General features: G+C 50.1%; 3 protein-coding genes across 6 annotated transcripts; 2 read left to right on the top strand and 1 right to left on the bottom strand.

Annotated features, from left to right (window-relative positions):
- The first annotated feature begins 16 nt into the window (after positions 1–16).
- CMC4 (C-X9-C motif containing 4) lies at positions 17–8,571 on the top strand. Of its 3 annotated transcripts, none has more exons than XM_032123708.1 (4): positions 17–60; positions 379–433; positions 5,366–5,432; positions 7,131–8,571. In XM_032123708.1, the coding sequence occupies exons 3-4, from the start codon at positions 5,375–5,377 to the stop codon at positions 7,298–7,300; spliced, it is 228 nt and encodes a 75-aa protein (XP_031979599.1). In that variant the 5' UTR covers positions 17–60; positions 379–433; positions 5,366–5,374; the 3' UTR covers positions 7,301–8,571. The 3 variants fall into 3 exon arrangements, with proteins under 3 accessions (XP_031979599.1, XP_031979600.1, XP_031979598.1); XM_032123709.1 differs by having other exon boundaries at positions 27–60; positions 379–454; XM_032123707.1 differs by lacking the exon at positions 17–60 and having other exon boundaries at positions 202–433.
- MTCP1 (mature T cell proliferation 1) lies at positions 448–8,571 on the top strand. 2 transcript variants are annotated; one of them, XR_004242984.1, is made up of 6 exons: positions 448–3,680; positions 3,784–3,954; positions 4,108–4,159; positions 4,241–4,425; positions 5,366–5,432; positions 7,131–8,571. XR_004242984.1 is itself a non-coding variant. In XM_032123706.1 (4 exons), exons 1-3 carry the CDS (start codon positions 3,573–3,575, stop codon positions 4,153–4,155), a joined length of 327 nt encoding a protein of 108 aa, XP_031979597.1. In that variant the 5' UTR covers positions 448–3,572; the 3' UTR covers positions 4,156–4,159; positions 5,366–5,408. The 2 variants fall into 2 exon arrangements, 1 of the variants encoding a protein (XP_031979597.1); XM_032123706.1 differs by lacking the exons at positions 4,241–4,425; positions 7,131–8,571 and having other exon boundaries at positions 5,366–5,408.
- Positions 8,572–9,314: 743 nt separating this feature from the next.
- On the bottom strand, positions 9,315–15,869 carry FUNDC2 (FUN14 domain containing 2). The gene is made up of 5 exons (XM_032123705.1): positions 15,767–15,869; positions 15,189–15,339; positions 13,813–13,888; positions 12,508–12,642; positions 9,315–12,086 (listed from the first exon to the last, which is right to left on the bottom strand). The coding sequence occupies exons 1-5, from the start codon at positions 15,783–15,785 to the stop codon at positions 12,009–12,011; spliced, it is 459 nt and encodes a 152-aa protein (XP_031979596.1). The 5' UTR covers positions 15,786–15,869; the 3' UTR covers positions 9,315–12,008.
- Between the last annotated feature and the right edge of the window lie 1,332 nt (positions 15,870–17,201).

Genomic DNA, 17,201 nt, shown 5'->3' on the forward strand with positions numbered 1-17,201 from the left:
GGGGGGCGGGGGAAGGCTTTGCGCGGCGCACGCGGCGCGGCGGTCACGGCGCGGGTGCAGGTAGGTCATGGCGGGCCCGCCCGCCCGCGGCCGCCTCACGCCCAGGGCCGCCCGGCCCGGGGGGGGACGCGGTGGCCGTGGCGATGTGCTGCGCCCTCCTCCCGCCGTTGCGGCCGCGCCGCCCGGCCCGCCGTGGTCGGTCCGGTCCCACGCCCGTACCACACCCCCTCTCCTCCAGCCCTTCCTGCCCGGCTTGGCCACACTGCCCCCCGCTCCCGCTCCTCGGCCCGGCTCCTGCATCCCTTCCCTCGCCCTCCCCGCCCTTCTGCGTGGCTCCCCCCGCATTATGTCCATCTTTTTGTCTTCCTGTTTTTTTAGATCCCACCAAAGCTCGGTCTGCCCTCCCCACGCTGCTGGACAGCCCGGCTGGTCGGTGAGCATCTGCTACCCCTCAGTAGGTCGGGCAGAGCGGAGCGTGGAGTCAGAGGGGCTTGCTCCAGGCAGAGTAGAGTCCAAACCCCCAAGAAGAAGCTTTAGAGTGTCTCCACATGCCCTTAAGTCACCAGATCATCAGATCCCGAGTTGCCAGAGCCGGGCTGGGTTTTTCAGGAAGGCTCAGCACCCTCGTAGCCCTGAGGTGTGCAGGCAGCTCTCATGCCCCAAGAGAAGGCCAGGCTGGCCAGCCTTGCTCTAGGGGCTGTAACTGTGTCAGCACAGCACTGCTGAGCCTCAGCAGTGCTTTTTCTTGGTGCCTAAATGGCAGCTGAACTCCCGGTTGCTTTTTAGAAGAGAAGGTGATAAAGGGTGGAGTTTGTTCAGCTCACTGAGCTCCAGCTCCGGGGTGGTCCAAGCAGCATCTGGAGTAATTTCTGTCACTGTTTCCATAAAATATTTTAATGTACCCAATTTAAAACCAAATAAATTGTTGTCACTACAAGCTGCATTCCTCCTCCTGGCCATTTTCACATTTATCCATGTATTATGGCTCAGAAATCCATCCAGGTCCCAGAACTGCATTAAACTTCTAAGATTGATGCTAAGATGGACAGAACATCTGCCAGTATTATTCCTGTCTGTGGGAATTGGGATTTGAATCTCCCCAAAACAACACTTTGAACAGCTCAGCCTTCTACAGTTATTTTGGTGGCAATGTTAAAGTCTCAAAGGATGATGCTGCAATCCTGCAAATTTAAGCTGTTGGGGGTTTTGTTGGTTGTGGTGGGTTTTTTAATAGGTTATGAAGCAAGCAGCATAAGAACCTGGGTTTAAAACTTGTTTAAAATATAAGTAAGCTCTCTTCTCCTCCCACCCATGTCTTCCTTCAGGCTTTGTTTTTGCTTTCTGATCAAACCTGCACAAACAGACACTGTGTATGTTCTCAGGTGCACTGTCTGAGCGCGTGCTTGTGGAATCTCCAGTTTCTTTGGTGTGTTTGGGTGCTGCAGACAGACCTGTCCCACCTCAAACCCCATTCCTGTCCCACCTCAAACCCAATCGACGGTTTTGCCTGACCTCAGGATTTTCCATGTGGCACTAACTGGGCACCTCCACAGGCCAGACTGAGCCTTTGAACTTTGCAGTTCTGGGGAAGCTTGGGACAAATCAGTGGGGCAAAGGGTGAACACACACATTAACCTCTGCCCATTCTGCACAGTGTCCTCTGCACGAGACCTTGTTCTGTTGTCCTGGATCTGTCATCACTGCCATCTCCACACACCATGAACACAAATGTGCATGTTGTGCTTTAGTCTGCCTACCTGTAGTTCAGCCAGGCTGAACCAGGTCAGTGTTTGGATAGGAGACCTTCCAGGAGAGTTTACTTACAGTAGGAAACACAGTTCACTTACTGAGACATATTTTCTATTACTGGAGCCAGGCTTGAGCCTTCTGGTTCTGGGCATGATGAGCTGTAGAAATTCCAGCTTTGAGTGTAATAAAAGCAAATTCTTGGGCATTTCTGGTCATGATGGAACTTTTTGCAGTTTACTGCAGAGTAGGAGAGTATCCTGGCCGAATTCCACCTGGGGTGATTACGTTCAGCTGACTGAAAAGGAGCAGTGGCAATTGCTGCATTTCACTGTTGGGCAGAGTGATTTCCACAAAGGGGCTTAAATTTGTTAAGTGGCTTAGGGTAAAGCAGAAAGGAAAAGAATTGCAGAAATGTCCCTTTAACCCTAATTCCTGAAGGCCTTGTGAGCCTTGTCAGACTGCTGTCACATTCCTCTAAATGCCAGCAATCCAGCTGGTGGGGCATTCCTTGGAATGCCTGTCCCTCATCACAGGATGGCTGTCAGAACAGTGGTGCTTTGTATAGGGCACGTAGACGTCCCTGCACGTCAAGCAAGGAAACAAACAGAATGGGAGAAAAAAAGAAGTAATAAAAGAACATTCAAAGTTTTCTTTGTGACGCTGCTGTTCAGGCTGATCCGTGGTTGGTGTTTTGTTCTCAAAAAGGCTGAGTGCTCTTTTGGCTCAAAAAGGTAGAGAAACACTGATGGGAGATATGGAAAGCATCATGGAAGAGTATTTTCTGTTATATATGCACCCCAATGTATAACAATTTTTTTTTTCTCTCCCTGACTTTCCCTCCTTTATTTTGTACCCAGATTTTCTTGCTCCTGTTTGAAATATGCCTTATAACCTTACAAGTTTTCAGAAGACCACTGTGTTTCACTGGGATAAGGAATATTGCATCTGCTTCATAGCAGGAGGATGTTGTTTGTGTTACAGCTTAACTTTGTTCTACTTTACACCTAGATGAAGGATGAAGACTGTCTGTACCATTTTGATTACCTCTTCTAGGGTTCAAAGAGAATCATTTCCCCTGACCTCCATTTGCTAATGGCTCAGCTTGGTCTAACCTGCACACAGATAAACGTGCTGTTAAACAAAAGTTACAGTAGCAGGAACCACCTCAGTGCCCCAAGCTCCTCCGCCCGTGTTGGTGGCTCTCTGTGACCAGCCAAAAGCCGAGCGACGCAGTCCTGAGAGCTGCTCCCGAGGGGTTTGTGTGTGAACGGACAGTGCTGCCGTCCCTGAGAGATGAGACACAGGACCCTGCAACCCGACAGCTCTGCGAGCTCCAAAGATGAGAGTCCTGCACACCGAGTTCCGTGCTTTGTCTCCAGAGTGATCTTCGTTCCTGTTAAGCTCACCTCACTCCTGGTCACGAGTTTTGCTTTTGGGATTTAGACCACCTCTTTTTTCCCCCCCTCCCGTTTTACACAAAGACTGTTAATAGGACTGTTAGTGGAGTGAGCAAAGCCAGTACTCACAGGGTTTAACTTCGCACCAATAGCACCTTTTGCCCCAGAATGCCTTACCAATGTCACCCAGCACGCGTGTCCCAGTGTACGACTCGGCCTGACGCTTCCGTTGGCTTAGGCACCACCTCAGCCTCCCGAGCTGACTTTTAGGGACATTTCCGCACGTAGCATCTCCTCCAGCGAGTCAGACACCACCTGTCTGCCAGGTCCGGGAGCTCTCTCCGTGAATGTGCTCAGAGCTAAAGAGGCCACGTGTGCACCCCGCGGGCCGATGCCGTCCACCTGAGCTGCGGAAGCGCCTGAGGGATGGCACAGGGAGGGGAGGCTGGCGCTCCTCCCGTGCGGCTCTGGGTGCGGCGCGTGGGGGTTTACTGCGATGAGCACCGCAAAACCTGGCTCGTGACTGCAGAAGAGGCAAGTGTGTGCTTTGAGCTTCCCCGTGGTTGTAGCATTGCTGTTTCAGGTGCCTCTGCTGCACTGCCAGTAACTGCCTGCTCTGTTTGTTACTTTCCCCCAGGAGGAAGGTATGCTGAGGGCTCGGATCCAAAGAGTTCAGGTTCCCCTGGGTGAGGCGCTGCGACCCAGCCAGCTCCCCCCATCCCGGCTGCCTCACATGTGGCAGCTGTCCCAGGGTGAGCAGTACAGGGATAGTAACTCTCGCGTTTGGGAGATAGAGCACCATCTCATGGTAAGGATGGTGGCAACAATAGACCATAGTCATGCCTGTTTGTGAAGTCATTTGAGATCCTTGAGGGACGGCAAAGGACTGTTATTTTGTTGAAGTCCATTAGCTCAACCACAGTAACTGTAGACGTATTGAACTTTTCCTTGTCGCTTACAGCTTGGTGGTGTTGAAGAACTGCTGCTTAAACTCGTGCCTGGGGATTAATCTGGTATGTGCAGACATTACCCCTGCTTTGTACTGTGCACTGTTTACTCCCAGTCTTTCTTTAATATGAATTTTTTTCTTTCAGGAGCAGTGGCTCTAGGAAGATGCCATTGTCTGTTTTGTACAATAAAAGGTTCTCTCTCCACTGAAATGCAGCCACCTTTGAGGTGGAAGCATTTAAAAACAACACACAGCAACATCACACAAGAGTTTAGGACAGGCAGTGAAGAGGAGTATTGTGACCAAGTGAAACATCAGGGCGAGTTCTAGGTAGGCAGAATGCAATTGCCCCAAGTGGAGTTTGGCCAGGATGCTGCAAATAATGTCCTAGTGATACTGGGAAGTGCTGTGGGCTGGTGACTTGTCAGAAACTGGAAAGGCAGCAGCTCCCAGCTCTGAGCAGAGGCTGAACTGTGGCTCAGAGGGTTCAGTCTCACCACCACTTTCGGTGACAATGGTGCTTTCCTTAGAGGTCTCCCGTTCAACTACTGGTACCACCAGCTTTTGCTTGGCTTTTGATCTTACTCTGACACAGTTACAGGTGTCACAGCTGCAGAGAAGTCAAACTGAGTGTCTGAAATCCTGTTTCCTATGGATTTGAACATTGAACATTTGAAGATGGAGCTGTCCTCCAATCTGGTTGAGGGGTTCTTTGGACAGAGGGAGGGGATTTCCAAGAGACTTTCTCCTGAAACAAAATGAAAAAAGCCCTCTTTGTCGGCTTGATGGGATGTACACAACTGAGTTGTTTGGTTGATTGTTTTTTTAAATGCCTTCTTCAGATGCAGTTTCCTGACTTAGGACCACATCCTTGATTGTGTAAAGCTCACAGAGGTGGATTTCACATAAATATGTGTCTTAGTATAAAGTCTAGAGATAGAAAACTGTTAAAATATAGTCAGCCATGTTAATTTGAATATTTTCTGGAATCTTTGTACATCCAAGTGGAAAAGGACACATTTTGACTAGAGAAAAGAAAACTTAGTGGCATAAAATTTCCCATATTCATTGTCCTCATCATCATCTTTTAGCCAGACACAGAGTGTTCTTGTGTTTGTTGGCAGGCACCTGCAAGCAGCAGCAGATGTTTTCTGAATGGTGACAGTGGGGGAAATTGGGAGCTCTTGAAGGATGTGGCTGTAGGACATTGTCTTTCCCCCACCCCCTGAGAAGCACCTTGATTTACAGTAACATTTTCCTATCATTTTAGTTCCTGAACATGTCCCGGAAGGATCCCTGCCAGAAACAAGCCTGTGAAATACAGAAATGCTTGCAAGGTACTGAGTGTCATTTTGTCTTTGGTGTCTTGATTTTTGGTGGAACTTAATTCTTTTAACTTAACCTTGTTGTCCTTTCACCTTGAGAAGGAACAGAGCACATTAGCATTGCCTGGTTGCAAAACGAACAAAATTATAACGTCTGATTTTAATAGAATTGCTTTGTGCTTAATTGTAAATAATGAGACATCATTAGTATAAAATAGAGCATTAGTAACAGTAATGTGCTTGGAGTGTTCTCCATGCTGGCAGTGAGATCCCAGGTGTATTTTTGGGACTCAGCTGTGGGCAGGGAGAGCTAGACATTATAATAAGCTCTCTTACAGCGTGGTTTAGTGAAGGAGTAGGTGGATTGTATGAGAAGACTGCAGAGCTGCTCCAGGGGTGTTTTAAGAGCAGGTCAGACAGAAGTCTGTCAGGAACAGGGTAGGTGATGTGTCCTCGAGGTATGAGATGGTCTTCATATCCCCAGCATTTGTTAGAGACTACCTTTTACTGTCTTCATGGTTTGGAGCATTCTCCCACAAAGGACTGCCTTCTCTCCCTGTATTACTGCACTTAAAAGCTTATGGTTGACCCTGTTTTGGTGCCATCCGAGACAATGTTCTTTTTATAACATTCATGGAGGTTTTCCAAGTGTTTTGCCTGTGTAGGTTTGTGTACAGTGTTGATCTGAATGGTTATGTGTTGGCAGAGAAGCTCTTTGCTGCACGTACACTTCTCTGTCACCGCTGCTCGAGCTGTCATTTTGGAGTGCTGCTGTTCATGTACTGTGCTGTGGCGTTGTCTGATGTGCACAGATGAAGCAGCTGAGTTGACAGAGAGCAAAGCAATTTTCCCCTGTAAAAATTAAAGTTCAAAGCCTTAACTTAGGAATGCACTATCACTGCACCCAGTGCGTAGGACAGAGGGTGGGAGCCAGACCTTTGGGAGATGCTGACTTCTCAAAAGTCATTGTTCCAAAAGATCTTGCTGCTTCCTCTGTGAGACTGAATGCCCACTGTAAATCTCTTTTGTGTTTTCCTGTCTGTGTGTGACTTTCAGGAATGCACCCTTGACAGATAACAGGGAGTGCCTGTATGTAGCCACAGTTTTAGAAACAAAGCTTCGAAGGTAGAGGGACAGTTAAGAGAGCCTCGGAGCACTCATCAGCTGCAGGCTATGGCAGAAAGAGATCAGCTCTCCTCTCCAAGGGCCTGCCACGCCTCCTGGGCTGCCAGCTTGCAGCAATCACCACAACCTTTTTCTCAGGGGTGATCTCTGGGAATTCATAGTCCAGTGATCACAGCAGTGTGGTTTGCTCATTAACCAGAAGGCGTTCATTGCTGCTTTCTGGGCTCTCCATGGGTGCTGTGTGTCTCACATTATGCTGCTGTTGCTTCTTTTAATCTTTTAAAAGTCAGTGCTGCTGTGAGTGTAACTGTGTAGTGATTGCAGAGCTCATCCAAGGCAGAGCAGGTGGCTCTGTATGCCCTTTGCTTCTGGACAGACAGACAGGTGGTTCTGAACTCAAACCAGACTCTGTCTCTTCCTGCAGGGCTCCTCTCCGAGAGCCTTTGCTCTGAACTAAAGAGAGATTTTTATGAACAGAGAAAATGATGGAATGCTTGTAAGCAGCTGAAGAGGTGGGGTAGATGTGTTCCCTCAGGGAACAAAGCCTGTTCCTCTCCGCAGACCTGGTGTCTCCTTATTTTCCAGCGAACAACTACATGGAGTCCAAGTGTGAAGCTGTGCTTCAGGAGATGCGGAAATGCTGTGCCCGGTACACCAAGGGCAGATCCATCTGTTGTTCAGGGTTTGAGAGAGAAGAAAGGGAGAGAGAAAAGGTTAAGTTGGCTTCAGAAGGAATTTCCCCACCACCTCAGTAACACAATGCAGCTCCAGCAGGTGCTGGAGCATGGACTCACTTGAAGAGCTCGTGTGTGTTTTTTCAAGCCTTCTTTAGACTTTCAGAAAAGCCAGATTGCTCCTAGAACACACCGTTTGGCACACCAAAAAGTAAAACACAGTACCAACAGATGGCCTGGTTAACAAACTTTATTTTCTGTATGAACACATTATCTATGTTGCCTCTGCATCACACCTGTGAAATGTCAACTTGATGTTTTTAGGATGCTTACCTTACTCTAATCCATCTTTGCTCTAAAAATGGAGAATTGGAACCAAGTTATGCTGGCTTCTGGAGCGAGAGGTACAGGAAATGAGCTCAGAAGAGTGAGTTTAAACATGAAACAAACCCATCTTGACACAACAAAGGTATTGCTGCCACCATGCAGTAGTTCCAACCAACACTTGCCTGTCCAGTGGTTCAAGCTCAAGAATGGGAATCAGGTCTGATGATTGTTCGTAAGTCTTGCATAGATCATGAGTGACTACAAGTCACTTTGCCTAAGTGCCTCCGTTTTCCACTGGACAGAGCTGTTTATTTTATATTTGAATTGCTTACACGCTGCTATTTGCATGATAAAGATGTTACAGGAACATTATTTCAGGGATTGCTACAGGGATAGGATATTTTTTTAAAAAAGCAATATTCATTTGAAAGATCTGACTGTTGATACAAAATTTATAAATTTATGTCTAATTGAACACCTTTAAGCAATATGCTTTGAATCCAAGTCTAGTTAAACCTGCTGATACCCAAAGGCCTGTCACAGAGCCCTGGGCTAGATCCAAGAACTGACTTAGGTGCTGCTTACTGAACAAGCAGTTGTAGGCAGTTATTTTCCACACAGCATTCCAGACTCACTCCCAAGCCGGCTGTGTCTGGACCCCAGGAGAGATGCCTTTCCAGAAGCTCTCGGCCATGCAGCAGAATTTCCTGTGACCTGTAGGAAGAGCTCATAGACAGGTTCCTGCACCACCCTTCAGAGCTGCCTGTCTTGCTGTCCCCTGTAGCAAGAGTCCAGGCACCCAAATATCAGGCTCCCAACCCACTAGCCCTAACTCTGTCATTAGATCTAGCCGTAAAGGACTTTCGTGCTGTGAGCAAGTACAACTTACTTATGAAATAGAGCTTCTATAAACAGACCACTGAGGTCTAGGCACAATAGTTGTGTGTATTGAAGCCTAGAAGAGCAAACCATCTGTATTCACTGCTCTGAAATAACATGGTACAAAATAAACAACTGGAACAAACTGTGGTCTCCGTTTGGTTGTTTGTTGAGCTGCAAACTGGGCGGCTTGGCTGCCATTCACAGCTCAGGGACACGTGAGATCATCATGTTTAAATAGAAGCTGCTTGATATTTTTATAACTGGGGCTGAAGATCAGTATAATTTAGGGCTTGTCTTCCCCTCCCACTGCTCTCCCTCCCCCTCAAGAAAAAACCCTTAAAACAAACACGGGGGTTTAGTGTCCTTCAAATTAGGGAAAAGTGATGACAATGTTGTGAACCACCTCAAACGCTGACAAGTAGCTCATTTTTCTCTTTTGCCCTATCTGAGCAGGAACAGTGGAAATAAATTCACTAAGAGATGATAAAAAAAATATATTTAGGCTTCTGTTGCACCTATGAAAAAGAAATAGCCTTGTCTCCGTGCCTATTTGCAGTTGCTCAGCAGATGCAACCCAGACTGGCAACAGACCCACCTCCTGCCCTAGAAGCATCCCACTTCTTGGGAATATGGGTGATTGGTGCTAGGATGATCAGCCCAGGTTACCTGAGGGGAGGGGAGGCTGTGGTGCCCTCATAGAATCTTTTAGGTTGGAAAAGACCTTTAAGATCCTTGAGTTGAACCATTCTCCCAGTACTGCCAAGCTGACCACTAACCCATGTCCCCAGGTGCTACCTGCTGCTGGTCTGGCTGTAGGTGCTCCCCTCAGTCACAGTGAGACAGGGACAGGCTGGTTCCCAGGATGCCAACAGACCTCACACAGAGAAGCATTTAAAGCAAAACTGTTTAATAAAATACCACTTCAACAAGCATTTACATACAATATATAAAACCACTTTAAAAGCCTAATGTGTTTGAAATCTTCTCATAGTGTAACAGATGTCGGAAGTTGTTGAAACAAGACAAAAAGGAGCAGGAGTGGGGAGGGGAAGGGACACCTCATCTTGGCACCTGCAGCAATGAAAATGCCTCCCCACAGAGGCTGATTCAGCATCAAAGCTTCCAGTGTTGACCCACAGCATCAAACACTGCCAGCCACGAGCCCAACACCAGCACAGCAGAAAGATTTGCCACATTGCGATGTCCTTGTCCATTCCCTGCCTACATTCACATGAAACTCAACATGAATCTGTTACTTGTTTCCCCTTCCAGCAGCAATACAGGCATTTTAGCTCCCTCTCTGGGCCGTTTCTCTCTCTAGCAGCAAACTGGCACTTGAGCAGAACCCACCCCACCTAGGGCTGGGCAGAATTAGTGACTTACTTGAGCCTGAAAACCATCCCTAAGGTCTGTTAATGATTTGCTTTGAGCTTTGTCGTTGGAGAAAGCTTTGTGGAGATCAGTGCATCTCAGAAGAAGTTGTGTTACACAGCCCACCCAGCCAAACAGCAGAAATGCTGTTGTCCTCCAGGAAAAAGAGATACCCTGCAAGACCAATGTATCAATTTATACATGTTCATTTCTGCAGATCCTACAGGAAAACAAACCAAATCCCAAAAAAACACCACCATCATCTGTCACTCCACTGCCAAACACCGCTTTATTGAAGACCTATTTGCTGCATCCCATCAGTCCTGCAGTCCAGGATGGCCTTTAGGAAGGCCATTGTTAAAAGGATGTGAACCCAGCTGCTCCTTCATTCTCCTTGGCCACGTATGGCAGGACAGGAGCAAAGACAGCCACTTCTGTCTCTTGATTACCTGCAGCCTCTTTTCAGATCCTGAAGGTGAGAAAAACCTCAGCTTAATCAACGTGATGCTACACTGACACTTCAATCAACAGAGCTGGAACAAAATTGACAACTGCCAAGTGCTCATTCCAAACCCTCTGGTGCAAGAACCCACCATTTCAGCTCTGCCAGCAGCTCCCAGGGGAAGATCCCATTTCCAGCCATACTGAGAGCAGCAGATCGCAAAGCCATTGCACAGCACTGGAAATGGGGTGCAGCTGCTGAGCCAGGTGCTGCAAACCACCCACCCAGGAGTGTCATTGTTCCCTACCACATCTTCTATTGAAGGATGAGCTCACTTTCACATAAAACCCCACATCCTGGGCAAGAACTCCTACCTATATTTGCTGGAGGACATCACCACGTTGTCAGGCGAGTCTCTATCTCACAGAACACCTCTGGGGGATGTTTGCTTATACTGCATTGAGTCAGACTGTCCAAAAACAGCTGAGCTCTGCACCTGGGCTGCCTCATCACCTGCAGGAGCAGGGCTGCAGCTGATGGAATTAAGCAAACAGCTTTTCTTGTGGAAATGGCAAACATGAAAAGGAAGGAACATAACCGAGGCAGAAGTATGCAAATGAAACATTCTCACATGAGCACAGTCTGGTTTTCACAAGAGTTTTGTCATTTCAGTTGCTTGCAGAGACCAGGGAGAAGGAATTTGTGCTCTTCAGAGCCACGTAAAGGACTGCACTCCAGATTTCACACCATCCCCCTTCTCCAGTAGAGCTGGCAACAGGGACCTGGCCAGTACAATGTACCCTAAGCAGGGATGCATTTCCTGTCGACAATCCTGTCCCACATGGTTACAGCTTAGAGAGCATCACCAATGCCAAAGTGACCAGAGATGGTCATAGCAGACATGGAAACCCCCATCAGAGGCCCAGGGTGATTGACCATAAGTGGCACAGCTGAAATGCCCCCATCTGACACAGCCAGGTCAGGCCTGCTGGAAGCAGGAGACAGTCTCAAAGGCTGAGCAGTCAGGTGGTTCTACAGCACAGACCTTGGTGACTTTCAGAACATATGATGAGGAAAGGGCCTGGAGAGTCAGCCTCAGTGCTCAGTTTCCATCAGCAGTGCCAGTGCTGCAATTCCAATATGGGGAAGGATACCAGCAAAGAGAAAGCCAAATGGCCATCTATGTGCAGTGCAACAGCAGGGGGAGGGCAGGAAAATCCATATTCACCTGTCCTGGACATAGCTCAGACTGTCCTTTGACACTTCTGTATCCATCCCATGACAGTCAACCATATTTTGGATTGCACAGACTACCTCTGTGCAGAGGGAAGCAGAGGTTTTCCAGGTGCCAGGGCAGGAATACTGAAAGCTAAATCGTGGTGAAGAGCTGACAGCTGTTGTACACATAAACTGGCAGACAAAGGTACATGTAACAGTCCTGGGCACCTGGAAGCACATTTAAGAGGTTTCTCTGCCACTACATTTTTATGACATTGAAACTCATCAGAAAATTTGAGACTGGGCATATTTGGTGGGAAACTGTAACGATACACTGGGAGTTGTAAGCTTTCAGACCAACCCCAGCACTCTCAACAGCCCAGACAGAAGAAAAAGGTGGAAATCAGAAGCAGCATTGTAAGAAATAAGGGCTGGAACCTGTGAGCAGATGGGACTGAGTCTGTTGGCAACATCCTTTGACTTCTAAGTGAGAGATAACAGCAGTAGAGGAGGGGAGGGGAGGTTGGGCATGAGAGGAGAGTGCAGCTTCTAGGATGCCATTCCAAGCAGGAATCCTCCGGCAAACCCTCCAGTCAGGATAACATTCTTCTTCAGAAATATGATCACCTAAGCAGGGGCGAGAAGAGACAAAAATGTTCAACAACATCAGGCCACCCACTGACCCTCCCTGCTAAGAAGAAATCCCTCAGGTTTTCCTCGAGGCAAGTAATGCTCAGAGAGATGCCACTGCTTGGATTTGGGAAAGCTTCCTACCTAACGACCTCCCCTCCCTACCTGCACCAGGACACAGCCAATTTTTCACCCTGCTCAGCCATGAGCAGCCAGCTCCTCCAGGAGAATGCTGAGGGAAATAGTATCTTCCTAAAATCTAGGCAGACAACATCCACAGTTTTTGCCATCTCTCCAATTTTGCTGTCATGCAAGAATTCCCTCCTTGTATTTGCACTATGGAAGATCCACAACAGCACAGGAGTCAATCCTGTTTTCTGCTGTCCCTCCAGCACATGCCCTGGGAGAGCTGTCTCACCTCATCCGCTCTGCTTTTCACTTCTGGAGGCATTTTATTACCACTGCTGTGAAATTTCAGCTGCTGCTTGGCTTTGTTCACGTCCCGTTGTACTAGATTCCAGTCCACCTTGATGTATCCTGTGTGGTTTGCAATCTAGAGATTTGAAGATTAGGAAAAAAGTTCCTGGAGTCAAGTCCTGCATGACCATGGCTAAAAACACCCCCTTGCCCACCCACCTTCCCTGACCACAGCCAGCTCCCACACAATAGTCCAGCGGGCACACTGGTTTAGAAACTGGACAGAACACCACCCCTGGAGCTGTGTCAACTGTTCTGCAACATCTGTCTCCCACAGTAATCCCCCAACAGCTGGGCACACACTGCAGCTTAGCCTGCTTCAGCCTCTCTTCCCTAATGTAAAGCTGGCATCACCTCCCCCCTCACAACTGCCATGGATATTGCTGGGACTCCCTGCAGTTCTCCTGCTGCTGTGGGTGGACGAAGCTATTAATAGCCCATTCCTCTCAAACTATTTTATCTGCTCAGGGTGATTCAGCTGTGGAACTCCCTCTGCCCAGAGCAAGCTTTTCACTTTCAGCAGAACAAGCAGAACCAGGAGAGCGAGGGAGAATGAGTCACACACAAGACCTGTCTGCCTGAGGAGCAAACAGCTGAGAGCTGAACAAGGCCTGAGAGCTGCTCTACCTGCTGCAGGATGCACCAGCTACATGTCCACACCCAAGCAGCTTTCCTCAGTGCCAGGGCTCTTGGAAACCAGGACAAGTGGTAGAGGACAGAGAGACATCTCTGCTTTCTCTCCTCTTCCCAGTGCTTTACAGCAAGCCCCATCTGTGCTGGTTGGACTCCTCAGGAAGCCAGGTTGGCAGGAAACATATCACAGATACGGATAAATCCTTATTGACATCCAGGGCTGTTCTTCCAGGGACACTGTGTCCACAGGCACAGGATTCAGTATGTTAGCCAGTCCTGCAGCAGCAGCAAGGTTCACTGCAGCTGAAGGCTGTCTCATGCTCCACTCAGGTGCCCCTGAAGTAACAGCTCTCCTGTGCCTCTGGCCTGGCCTTTGGTAGCAGATCCTCAGTGGATCTGCACTGGCACTCCTGGAGTTTATGCACACTGACCCTGCTTTGCTGTTGTATCCATGTGCCCTGGAGAACACACACCTTTGACATTCGCAGCCACACAAAGCCCCTGGCGGAGCTGGGGACTGACCCCACATGTCCCAACAGGCAGTGGTTCCTAGAGAGACCTTTGTCCCCAGCAGCACAGTTCCCAGAAAGCCTGGGCTGCTGTTCATACACACCTGAAGCAGGAAAAAGCCACCTCCCACTGCTGTCGCTGCCAGCTTTCCAACCTTCTGGAAGATGAATCCAGTACACCTACAAATCAACAAGGATCCAGTCAGGAGAATGAAACACCACACACAGCCCTCATTATGTTTCTCACAGGCAAGGCTGCCTTTGGCAGGAGTTACCCAAGACTGGAGACAGCCTGACGAACAGCAGAAGAGTGCAACCAGAGAGGATTTGCACCCAGCCAAAACTGATGCTTTATAGCCTTTCACTTTGTGCTGTCACATTCCAGCCTTTTTCAGTTTGATTCTTATCTCTTCAACCTCATCCTTCTCCCAAAAGAGTAACCAGAAACCTGTGATTTCACCAAAATCAAAAAGTGATTTTAAGTTTTGGTGGTGTTGTTTAACTGGTATCATCCCTGAGGTGAAATTAGGGAGCACACGAGCTGCTCCATGATAGAGCATGGGGAGCAAATCACAAGCTTCTTTCCTACTTATTTGTAAAGTAAGCAGTAAACAACTGCTTCCTTTACCTTTTCATTTCTCAGAAGAGAAGAATGATGAAACAAGCACACAGCAGTGATCTAAGGCTATACTGATCTCCAAAATAGGTTACCTGCTTTAAACATGAAAGACATTCCTACAGCCACCAGAAGTGCAGCCAGCACCCCCCATCGCTCAGTCATGCAGCAAAGGGCTGGTGAGTTGTGCCACCCAAACCACACTTTACTTGGAACATGGTTTCCTTATGAGCATTACAAACAACACAACAACCTGCATTTACCCATTTCTGAATACTCTTAGTGAAGATACAAGAGAGAGGTGGCCAGGTCACACTTCTATGAGAAGACAAAGCTCTGTCATACACTGTTAAATAATTACCCCGGTGCCAGGTGAAGATGAGGGGCATTGTAAGAAGCAAAGCAGTGATTACACAAAGTTTTCAACTCAAATGATGCTGTGGGAATGAAGTTGCAAGTAGAGCCACACTCAGTCCCAGCTATAAGTGACAGGAAACCCCGGGAACTGCGATCCCAGGAGGTTTTTAATGCAGATGCCTGAAGCACATCCACCTCCAGTGTAGAAGGCATCCTTGTTTCAGAGCATTCCTATCTGCCTAATTCAACAGCACCACTTTTTGCCACAAGTTGAAAATAATTAAACACTGGTGCAATTTTCTTCCCTTGGAAACAGTCTCACTTCTTCAAGTTAGAGACAGCATTTAAGACCTCCCACAACTCAGCAGACCATGCCAGGGGACAGCAGGCTGAGCATCTGCCTTCTCTGAATGACTGCCACATGAGCACCCTGCACCTGTCAGTGTGACCCCAAAGACCCAGCCAGTGCCTGCCACGAGCAGGAAGGGCAACCCCGGCACATCTTACCATCCCGTGACCCCTCCGATCACCAGCTGCGTGGCCACATTGTATTTCTCAGCGCTCGACCCCGAGTTGGGGGCGAAGATCTTGCGCCACCAGGGCCGGTTCTTGGTGTACTCCGCCAGGTCCAGCACGTTGAATGTGTCGTCCTTCGCACCTGCAGGCACCTGGAGAGGCTCAGTGCTGGGACTACCGTACCACAGCCCCCTGCAGCTGCCCGGTGCCTCCCCAGACGCACAGGAGCCCTGCCCAGCCACACAGCTCACGGGGACTGGCACTCCCCCAGGTCTCCGGGAATTCCCAGGTCCCTCAGCCCCCTCCCAGGGCCTCCGGGACCCCTCACCCCCTCGGTGACGCCCCTCGCAGAGAGGCCGGGGCTGGGGACCCGTGTCCGGAACCGCCCCCTCGGGCCCCTCAAGCGGGGCAGGCCCCGGCAGCGGCCGCCGCACGGTGCAAAGGGAACGACACCGCGCAGGGCGCAGGCCGCGCTCTGCATGGGGGGGCCGGGGACCCGCGTCCCGAGGGGGAGAGACCCGCGCCCCGAGCCATCCCCGGCCAACCCGGCCCGGCCCGGCCCGGCCCACCTCCGCCCGGCACCGCCATGACGCCGCTGCGCTCCGCGCAGGCGCGGGCACGGCGTGCGCGTCACCGGGAGGGCGCGAGAGGGGTGCGAGGGGAGAGGGACGGGGGAGAGGGAACGGAGGGGAGAGGGAACGGAGGGGAGAGGGACTGCAGGAGAGACGGGCGGGGACGGGGCCGGGGACGGAGAGATGGGCAGACACGAGGAGAGGGGCGGGGACGGGCAGGTGGGGGGAGAGGCGGGAGGTGAGAGGGGCAGGAAGGAAGAGGGGCCCGAAGGGAGAGGGGCGCAAGGAGGAGCGGGAGCGCGCGTGGGTGCAGCGCGGCCCGGGCTGGGCTGCGCCCCGCCGGTGCCCTCGGTGCTCCCCTCCGAAAGGTCTCCTGTGCTGCTGCAGCAGCATCGCCCGCCCCGGAGCGGCTCCTCGGGGCCCTTCGGCCCCGGCGTCCCCGCTTCCCCCTGGTCGGGTCGGGTGTGTGCAGCAGCACTGCACCAGTGGCATCCAGGGAAGGACAGACGGCTTCCGAGGGTATCCTAAGAGCTTCCTAAAGCCCACGGTGGTTTGCTTCCTCTGACGCGGGAGCTCTTGCTTGGCCGCGAGCTGTCACTGGGCAGAAACTGTGCTTTTTGCCATTTGCTAAAAAGACCCCAAACCTGCCAGCTTTCTGGGCAGCTGAGCACCCTGGCACGCGGGCTCGGGTGTGGTGGAAGCAGCATGGGGGTCCTGCTGCACTGCGTTCACCCAGCTGTGGTCTGCTGTGCCTCTGGCCCAGAACCGATTTGGGCAGGCTGGATAGGCTGCCCCTGGTAGGAACACATTTTACTGTTTCCCCTGAAATAATGACACCTCTGATTTCTGGGCCATTACTCACTTGAGCTCCTGTAGAACAAAAGCCACCTACTTCCCAGCTGGGGATGGCAGCTGCCCAGGGCGTAGCAAGGATGGAAAACCTGAGATACAGCAAGCAAAAAAAAAAAAAAAAAAAAAAATCCTCATGGAGAGATTGCGACGGAGGAAACTTGACCCTCCTTTGGGGTTAATGGAAAGCTGTGAGTGGGAGCAGGAGCGCAGGCAGCGTGGGATGGATGGGGAACAAACACTCTTCTAGGAACTAACAGCAGCACTCTGCACTGGTCAGGACATCCCACTGATAAACATCCCAGCACCTCGTTGCCACTTGCACGTAGGTCAGGATGTGTTTGGAACTGCAGCAATATCCCACGTGTTTCCTGCGCTGTCGTGATTAGGGGGAACTGTCTGGAGCAGTGTGTACACATTCAGACCAAAGTGGTAGGACAGCACTTCCCTGAGCATGGAAGGAAAAATTGTGGATGCCGAGGGGATGGCTAGAGGCAAGTTGGGCCCTAGAAATCCAATCTGAACACCAGGGTCAGGTGGCACTGGGGTCTCCTGCAGGTCTGGTACATGGCAGGCTTCCATC

The sequence above is a fragment of the Corvus moneduloides genome, chromosome 14 (assembly GCF_009650955.1).
Source record: "Corvus moneduloides isolate bCorMon1 chromosome 14, bCorMon1.pri, whole genome shotgun sequence".
Lineage (NCBI taxonomy): Eukaryota > Metazoa > Chordata > Aves > Passeriformes > Corvidae > Corvus > Corvus moneduloides.

What these genes read in the sequence shown, in the direction of transcription:
- CMC4 (XM_032123707.1), top strand. Translation starts at nt 347, where the DNA reads ATGTCCATCTTTTTGTCTTCCTGTTTTTTTAGATCCCACCAAAGCTCG. An exon ending in CTGGACAGCCCGGCTGGTCG is followed by an intron (nt 434 to 5,365) that starts GTGAGCATCTGC and finishes CTATCATTTTAG; the next exon opens with TTCCTGAACATGTCCCGGAA. An exon ending in AATACAGAAATGCTTGCAAG is followed by an intron (nt 5,433 to 7,130) that starts GTACTGAGTGTC and finishes CTTATTTTCCAG; the next exon opens with CGAACAACTACATGGAGTCC.
- MTCP1 (XM_032123706.1), top strand. Translation starts at nt 3,573, where the DNA reads ATGGCACAGGGAGGGGAGGCTGGCGCTCCTCCCGTGCGGCTCTGGGTG. An exon ending in GGCTCGTGACTGCAGAAGAG is followed by an intron (nt 3,681 to 3,783) that starts GCAAGTGTGTGC and finishes ACTTTCCCCCAG; the next exon opens with GAGGAAGGTATGCTGAGGGC. An exon ending in AGATAGAGCACCATCTCATG is followed by an intron (nt 3,955 to 4,107) that starts GTAAGGATGGTG and finishes TGTCGCTTACAG; the next exon opens with CTTGGTGGTGTTGAAGAACT.
- FUNDC2 (XM_032123705.1), bottom strand. An exon ending in GTGGCTTTTTCCTGCTTCAG is followed by an intron (nt 12,643 to 13,812) that starts GTGTGTATGAAC and finishes TCAAATCTCTAG; the next exon opens with ATTGCAAACCACACAGGATA. An exon ending in TGAAAAGCAGAGCGGATGAG is followed by an intron (nt 12,087 to 12,507) that starts GTGAGACAGCTC and finishes GCCCCTGCTTAG; the next exon opens with GTGATCATATTTCTGAAGAA.